Source organism: Phyllostomus hastatus, unplaced genomic scaffold (genome assembly GCF_019186645.2).
Source record: "Phyllostomus hastatus isolate PE091 unplaced genomic scaffold, TTU_PhHast_1.1 phas_contig_137, whole genome shotgun sequence".
Taxonomy (NCBI): domain Eukaryota; kingdom Metazoa; phylum Chordata; class Mammalia; order Chiroptera; family Phyllostomidae; genus Phyllostomus; species Phyllostomus hastatus.
Genome location: NW_025333583.1, coordinates 4,706,613 through 4,715,736, shown reverse-complemented (window position 1 = coordinate 4,715,736; position 9,124 = coordinate 4,706,613). Strand labels below are relative to the sequence as shown.

Sequence of the window (9,124 nt, the reverse complement as noted above, 5' to 3'; positions counted from 1 at the left end):
TAAGAGAACTTTGCTTCATCTTTTATACTCGCAAATGTTTAAAATGCTCGTTAATCCTGTGTGTTAAGTGGATGTTTATTAGAAAGATGTCCGTGTGATTTACTTGGTAACATTTTGAAGGAAACATTCAGACTGGAGAAAAGGGAAATCACGAGAACTCATGGCTACAGACATGAGGTGACCCTCAGGCGACTTCAGTGGGAGGAGGTGGGAGAGAATATAAGAGAGATAAATGCTAATGCAAAAAATACAATGAAAAAAAACAACAAACTATTAGCCCTGGCTGGCGTAGCTCAGTGGATTGAGCACAGGCTGAAAACCAAAGCATCGTAGGTTCAATTCCCAGTCAGGGCACATGCCTGGGTTGCAGGCCATGGCCCCCAGCAACCGTACATTGATGTTTCTCTCTCTCTCTCTTTCTCCCTCCCTTCCTTCTCTAAAAATAAATAAATAAAATCTTTTAAAAAAACCATTTAAATATATATATGTAATTATAAAAATTCACTTGCTTTATCACAATAAATGCCAGCTTTACATGAGTTAATGAAAGGAGTTGCTAGTTTTAAAGAATGACTACATCACTAACTTTTGGTAAAGAGATTACATTATGAAAAGGTGGGTGAATGGTGAGAAGGAGGTGGACAGGAAGAAAGGAATTTCCCTCATGTGCTGTCACCTATTTGCGAAGTCTGTTTGTGAGGATAAGCACCAAGAAAACGAAGGTCTTATTAAAGGGACTTCACCAGGAATCATGGGTGTCAATTTCAAGCGTGAAATCTGCTTTTTTAAAACATGCATTCATGAAAACACACTGAACTTCCTCACTTAAAAATCTTAAAACATTTTATTCAGAAGTTTTACAAAATTTAATATTTATTATCTTTTGCTTCACTTGGTAGTTTTATTATAATCATATAACATCTAGAAAACATAATGATTATCTTCGCCCAGGCCCATGGAAGATGTCCCCAGATCCCTCACACTTACCCCGGTACGCCACCCTGGGTCCTGCTCATTTTCTGTGGCGACACTGACTCGAAGCCTGAGGAGCCCTGACCATAGCTAGCCAGGGCCTAAAACGGGATTCCCCAGAATACGTAGCACGTAGAAAATGATGTGCAAAGTCCATCTTTAAAAAACTGGTTTTTTTTAAAAAAAAATAGAGTTCTACCACATTGATAGCAACAACAAAAAAGCTAGACCACAAACTGAATACATAGGCAAAGGGATCACAGATGGTAGTTAAACTCCAACCTGGTGCCGTAACTGTAATTACACGATTAATCGAGGGAACATTAGATGTGGAAAGCCCAACATTAGTTACTTCACATTCTAATCTGAGGTCTTTTCCATTTCATAATGGTTATATATCAAGGCACTGATCAATATTTCCTTCCATTCTTCTGCTCCTGCCTTGCCATTCTTCCCCTAAATATCTGTGGTAAAAGAAATCAATGGGAACCTTTTTCCCTCACGTTCTCTCAAGGTCAGCCCTTATCGGATCTCCTAGAGACCCCGACAGAAATCACAGTCTCAGTAAAAGCACCCGAGGGTCCCTACCCACTCCGGCGAGGGTAACACCGCAGCTCAGCACTTACACTGCACATGCGTGGGTAAGACGTCAAAAGTGGGGCAGCGAGACAAACATTACCAGCTACTTCCCTACATGTCTGATCACATTCACTATCTGGCGACATAGAGCTTCCATTCCCGGAAGCATGAATGTGATATTTTAACAACAATAATGGTCAGCAGCAAATATTTTGGGGTAGGTGAAGAAAGAAAAAGGAGAAAAGGCATCCACCATATAACAATAATATAGGGTGGGGGAAAAGTAGTTTTCAGCTGTGAGTACATGGAGCAGTTTACTCTTGCATTATTAGTTATTAATTATTGTATTATTTTCCATATGAACAACTAGAAACCTACTATCACCCACCCTGTATTAAATGTTCTAAGTCAACCTAATAAACATTAAGTTTTCACATATCTTAGAAATATATTAAAATATAGTTGAAACAAAATCTCTCAAGCAACTAAGAGTGCTTGAAATATAAAAAATTATTAAGAGTAGTAATAATAATCATTATTACTATTGTTATTAATCTCTATTATACTATTTTTATAATACAGTGTCATAGACACTGTATCTCCAGATGTCTAAAAACCTTAATCAATGTACAGAGTTTGTAGAACACACATCCTTATTGTGCTTTTTTAAATATTCAGTGAAAAGGTAAAATTGAAACCTCTCACAAGAGCAGTTTCCACGGTGTCAAAAACACTTCACCCTTATACTAACTTTGGTTATCTTCCTTCACTCCAACCCTGACAAATAAATAAATTCAGGACATTAAAATCAGATACACTGTATCTGGACTGAAATTACATCATTATTAAGTACATTAAAAATGGCTAGCATTATGTATAAACTCTGGACTGTTGACATAATTTTGAATGATCATATAATTTTAAAAGCTACATATTTAGAAAAAAAGTATTGCTACTTTACATACTAAATCATGGATTATTACAGTACAGTTTTCAGCCTGTCAGTAGAGGACCAAATGCAGCAAAAACGTACTACAACACATGTATTTAAATTAGCTTAAAATATTACACGGAGCTAATACATTGCAAACAAATGTTCAGTCTCCTGCATTATGAAGAGGTTATGTGAACAACCAGAGCTATAATAAGTAATCATATGCAATATAATACAGACATGGAATAATGATAAATATATTATGTCAAACAGCTTAAATTTCTGCCGGTTAACAGAACATCCCTTTTAAGTTATTTTTGGCATGGTGCCGGAGGCTCTGTCCCGTCACGTGGGCAAGGCACTGCTTCCTGGCCAGTCTGCGACAGGTAGCTCTCCGGGTCTTCGGGGAGATGGGCGGTTAAAACGTAGGCTTGTTCATGTATTCTTCCAGTGTCTGAAAGAGAACCGTCCGTTAGAGCAGCTTTTCCTTTCAGCCACAACCTTTAGCAGACTGTGAAATCTTTTCTGTGCTTTTACTTACTCCTTTGCCATTACTGAAAAGTAGTTTTGAAAAGTATGTGTGGACATACATCTTGGCATTCTAATCAAAGAAGATGGTTCAAAGTTTGAGCATGATTTGTATACACCTCCATGCGGCTGGAACTGACTAATGCTGAACTAGGGAGAAACGAAGCTGGATCATAAAATGAATGTCTGATCAGAGCACTGAATCCGCTGCAAGATATCACTGCGGACTTCAGCTAAGTGTGTCTGGTAAAATGACCACGAGGACTATCGCCAGGCACATGTATGAGAGAAATCCAAATTCTATTTGTATAACATACTTATTGTTACAGATACTATAAGAACATCTTTCTTACTTATTGCCAAGCTATAACAAATAAACAAGTATAATTCTTAAGATGTCCTGCCACGTATTTTCAAAGAGGCTTTCTTCTAAAGTAGACAAATTATGTTTCTTCATCTTCCTCGACAGTTCCCAAGTTTGCTAACATGCCACAAGGCCGTGATTTTTTTCCCAGCACTTTTTGGGATATTTGAGTGGGTCCACAGTTACAGGCAGAGTTCAAAGTCACTGTGATGTTGCAAGCCCTTTACCATGCACAATGGATGGACGTTTGCACCCTTTCCTATAATACGGGTGTGTGTGCAATACAGTGGCCTCTGGATTAATTCAATGAGGGAGATTAAGGGAAAAGCCCCAGGTAACACTCTTGCCTCTGACAGCTCGTTCTGAGATGCTCAGTGCATCCTGAAGCCTGAGCCCCAGGGTATGTGATTCCCTGGCACCTGCCAGGAAGACAACCAACCAGCATGGGCCAAACAGACCAAGACCAAGGCCAAGTGAGACTGTTCAGAGGAGGCTAGGGTTACACCCCAGGTGTTCTGACTGGTTTCCACCAGCTCTGTTCAGAGTGCCAGCGTTCCCCTGCTGAAAATACCATGGTCTGGTCTGGCTCCACACTTGCCTGTCGAGCTCTGACACCTCCTATGGTGGACGACCATTGTCCAGGGAGACACCCTGAGACCTCTGCCCTGTATCTCCCGTCACAGAAGCTGCCCATGTCTTTCAACTCAGCAAGGGCATCACAATGGCCAGAGGCCCATGCCTATTTTTGTGGCACCTAAAACTTATGCCACTTAAAAAAATACCAAGTTACAAATACAAAATTGGGCATCAAGTTTATGAGGGTGGAAATGATAGTAAGTTACAAATTTTTTAAAGATGACAAGTATCACAAAATCCAGAACAGTAACATATGGTTTTTAATCATTAAGTGTCCGACACTACCTCTATCATATTTTATATTCACTGCCTGGCTACATATTCTTTGCAGTTAAGGTACCTTTACGAACTTGACCGTAAGAGCCTGCAGCCTTGGAAGGGGCCTAGACCAGCAAGTGGCCCTGGATTTGTCATCTCATGGATTTTCCAGTTCACTGGCCTCTAGTGACTGGCATTCCTCCCCACCACTGGCTAAACCAATCTGTGGAAGCCCACACGGGCTGCCCCTGCTAAGCTGTGCTACCAATAGTGCATGAGCTTGCTACTGTCTTGAGCCAATTACTTCAATGGTCGGAACAGACATTGAAGGCTGGAACAGCCCCAAAGAGCTCTGCCCTGGCCTTTCACAAGATGACTGGAGTCCGTACCCTGGGAGCAATCCCTCCCGCTCTCCGGCTACCCATCTGGCGCTACAGTGTTTCTTGGGCATGTAGGAGTGGGCTTGCTTTGACCTCTTGCTACATTATGGGTGGCTGGGCTGCTAACATGGTCTTGCTTTAAGGGTGGCCGTGTGGGGATGCACCTGTCCATTTTCCATGAAACTACGCATACGCATGCAAAGTATCCTGTTGCTGGAGCCAATGAGGTACCACTAGGCCCTCCCTTCTAAACGTGCTTTCCTACTAAGTGGTCAAAACATCTTCTGTTGGTTGCCCTCACGGTAACCTCAGGAACTGCAGCCTCAACTATACAAGGTCACTATCTTCTTTCAGACTTTCTTTTTTCTTCTTATCACTTTGTACCTGTCTTCGGCACTGCTGAGTTGTTACTTCCAAAATAGGATACAGCCTAAAGTCATCCCCAACCAGTGAAACTGGTTCTTCATTTCCATATTATCAACATCTTCCCCAGTGCACTGAGAATAAGCTTTCAGCATTTGGAGGCTCTGAGACTATGTATTTTCTTACTAAACATGGGGAGAGAGCCATTTATTAGGTAGGGAGTAAGAGACAGTCCCAGGGGCTGCTTGGGGATTTTCGACTGGACTAAAAGTGAAAGCAATCTTACAAAGGCCTCCTTTAACCTTTAGTAACTACAAATATGTACTTAGGTCCAAAGGACAGAAATAAAAGAAAGCAGCAATTTTTTTTCTTTATGCAATTTTATTACTCGTGCTCATTCGTTCGAAGCTTCTCTGGACATATGAAGCAAACCAGGTATATAAAGTCAGTTTTTCAACCAGCTCCCCAAATGTTCATTGATTTAGCTCCACTACCAGAGGCCTGTATCAGAATACTGATAATGCTGTTTCGATCTGGCTGGTGCTGTTAATACAGTGAGACTTAGAGGACCATCATGGCATTGCCTGCTCTCTATGGGGACACAGGGGCTAAATGGAGGGTCCCCTGAGACCTGCCTACCAGGACCTTCCACTCAATCACCAGAGATCTAAACTACCAATTACTGTTTAATTGTGAAAGGGCTCTCCCTTGAAATGCCTGCTTCCTAGATTTAAATGGAACTCGAATTACCAACCAGATACAATGCAAGTTCTTCAAAATTTTTTCTTGCATGGGGGGAATTCAGAATAACTCCTCTGTGACTTAATTACTAAAGTGCTAAAAGCCACTGCTTAAAGTTTCTCCTATAAGGAGATCCCACAGTGAGGGCCCTGGGGACAGAGTTATAAACAACCCCCTGGCAGATTTTATAGCAAAGGCTGTTCTGTGGAATTTCCAAACCGCTGCTTCCTCAAATACCTTGTAGGATTCCCTTCCTGTGGCATTTGGAGAGAGTCAAGTAAACATCAGAAAGTTTATGTGCATTGTTTGAGGTGAGCGCAATAACAGCATCAGCTTCCCAACAGGAGGCACAGCCAGAGGCTGATGGGTACCCCTCAAACAGACGTCTTTCTCGGTGTCCGAAGACTGGCTCTCTAGATGGGCAGGAACAAGTCAGCAGCTCAAAGATGTGCAGACACAGCTACCGGCGAATCACGCCTCATGGTGTTTTATGAAGTTAATCAGTCTATTACTTTCAATCAGCAGGAAGAACGGCTTTAAAGCCAATTTCTCAAAGATACTTGATAACACTCTGGAATCTCTCGACCTGCTATTGTGAAAATAGACAGATGGCGAGATCCAAGGGTGCTGTGGGAAGAAGAACAGAGAGGGGGCAGAGCTGGGTTGGGTAGCCTCATTTAGGAGGGCAGAGGTAGGTGGGGGAAGCGTTATTTTTTCCCCGAGTCCCTGGGAGAGCTGAAGGGAATCATGTAAGTTAAGTTCCTTTATTAAGTACAATGAAAATCCGGACTACATCTAAAAGAAAAGCCCCACCCCATTTTGTATGAGTATCCGAGTCAGGAGCACAAGCGAAGGGGTGGTTTGCGGCCGATTTACACCGTGGAAGGCCAGCCATGTGTTCTCCATTTATTTATGCAAATCAGAGCACGCACACAGCCTCCTGAGGAGGTGTAAGAAATTTTAATTAAGATGATAAATGCCATCTTCAATAATAAAGCTCTAATAGCCCTGGCAAAGGAAATAACAATGTATGACTACTCTCCTTTCCTAGGGCAGCACAGATATTTTAATGAAAGTCTTTTTATACCCCTCATAAGATTATTCTTGAAAAGAGCATCACCACATATTTGGGAGCTCTTTGATAATGCAGTATGCTCACTAAAAAGCTCAAACAAACATGAAAAGCAAAGACTCCGAAGCCCAACTGCCTGGGTTCAAATCTTGATTCCACATTTACTAGCTATGTCACACTGTGCAGGTCATTTAACCTCTCTGTGCCTCAGTTTACTCGTCCTTAAAATGAGGGTAACAGTACTACCTACCTCTTAGAGTTGCTGCAATAATTAAATTAATACACCAGTTGCTTAGAAACTGTAGCCAGCACAGAACAAACACTCAATAAGGGTTGGCTAATATATAATCATCACCATCACTACCACCAGTACCACCAGCACCCCTACCATCACTACCACCTCCATCATCACCACTACTACCACCATCACCCCTACCACCACCATCACCACCACCACCACCACCACCATCACCCCTACCACCACCACCACCACCACCAGCACCAGCAAGCACCCCTACCATCATCATCATCATCATCATCATCATCATCATCATCATCATCTTTTCTCACTGCGTGAGAAACTGAGTACTGACCTCCTGTAACATATCAGAATCTTCAATGGCTTGGACAGCGGATTTCTTGGATGTTTCCTGAATTTCTCCACCTATTATAAATTCATCCAGGATAAAATAAGCCTTTTCAAAATTAAAGATAATATCCAGCTCACAGACCTGGTGGGACAAAAAAACAACAACACATATTTTGATAAACTGCAGTGGGGTTACAAGAAACATTTGCCAGTACCGCGAGCTTCTTCAAGTTATTGCCATACCAAAGATAAAAATATCAGACGGTATGTTAAGGACAGAAAATAGAACTGGGGGATTGTAGGCCTTTCATAAAAGTTACATGCCCCGGCTGGTGTGGCTCAGTGGACTGAGCGCCAGCCCACAAACTGCAAGGTCGTCTGTTCGATTCCCGGTCAGGGCACATGCTTGGGCTGCGGGCCAGGTCCCCAGTTGGGCGCATGTGAGAGGCAACCAATTGGTGTATCTCTCACACATCAATGTTTATCTCCCTCTCTTTCTCTCTCCCATCCCTCTCTCTAATCTAAAACTAAATAAATAAAAATACACACACACACACATAAAGTAGTAAAATCACATTCTATTAAAGCAGAGCATGCTCTTACATATTATTTAATGTCACAATGAGAGGAACTTCTTGGAGGCATGTGGCCACACAGCTCGTCTTCCGATTGGTACAGGCGGAGGCTGAGCCCCACTACATTTCAGGTGCAAGGCGGCATCACCCCGTGTCTCCTGCTCTGTGTCTGGGCTCCCAGCTCTGGGACCCTCAGCAACCTGTACTGCAAAGCTCCGTTGTGCTAACTGGCCTCAAAGTTATGTCACAGACCAGGGGCTCTCAAACTTTGGAATGTGTCTAAATCACCCAGAAACCTCATTAAAACACACACTGCTGGGGTTTCTGATTCCATGGGTCTGGGTAACACCTGAGAGGTGGTGGGAAGGCAGGCTGGTGCCGCCGCTGTGGGAAGCAGTGTGGATACACCTCAGAAAATTAAAAACGGATCCCACTTCTGGGAATATATCCAAAGAGACCCAAAACACTAATTTGAAAGAATCTAAGCACCCCCATGTTCATTTGCAGTGTTATTTACAATCACCAAGTTATGAAAGCAGCCCAAGTGCCCACCAGTAGATGAGTGGATAAAATAACTATGGGATATTTACACAATGGAATACTACTCGCCATAAAAAAGTAAAAACGTTTATCCTTTGGGACAGTATGGACGGACCTGGGGAACATTACACTAAGTGAAATAAGCCAGTCAGAGGAAGACAAATACCATAGGATTTCACTCACATGTGGAATCAAATGAACAATCTGAAGCAACCAGGAAAACGGGGACAGACTCACAGATGGAGAGCAGGGTGACAGCCAAGGGCAGGGAGGTTAGGGATGGAAGGACTGAACAGAAAGGAAAAAGGACTCGTGGACAACAGTGTGCTGATTGTAGGGGAGGGGCGGGGAGTAGAAAGGGACTAAATGTAATGAAAAAATACAATAAAAGTAATTAATGAAAAAGGGAAAACAAAACCCTGCAAGTTTGAACTTCTAACTGGCTCCCTGATGACATCAACGATGCTGGACAAGCTGAGAACCACAGTCACTGCCACGGACCAGAGCAGAGTCTCACAGACTTTGCCAAGTGAAGCAAGCAGCAAATCCACCCCCACCCCCATACTCCAAACAAGGCTCGTGTCCAGTTCTTT

General features: G+C 42.6%; 1 protein-coding gene across 1 annotated transcript in view; it reads right to left on the bottom strand.

Annotated features, from left to right (window-relative positions):
* Positions 1-825: 825 nt before the first annotated feature.
* The window catches only part of AP1S3 (adaptor related protein complex 1 subunit sigma 3), a 57,270-nt gene continuing 48,971 nt past the window's right edge, over positions 826-9,124 (bottom strand). The window contains exons 4-5 of the mRNA XM_045855966.1: positions 7,421-7,558; positions 826-2,939 (exon numbers count right to left, since the gene is read on the bottom strand). Coding sequence (XP_045711922.1) covers positions 2,904-2,939; positions 7,421-7,558 — 174 coding nt within the window. The 3' untranslated portion in view covers positions 826-2,903. The remainder of the gene's footprint in view (positions 2,940-7,420; positions 7,559-9,124) is intronic.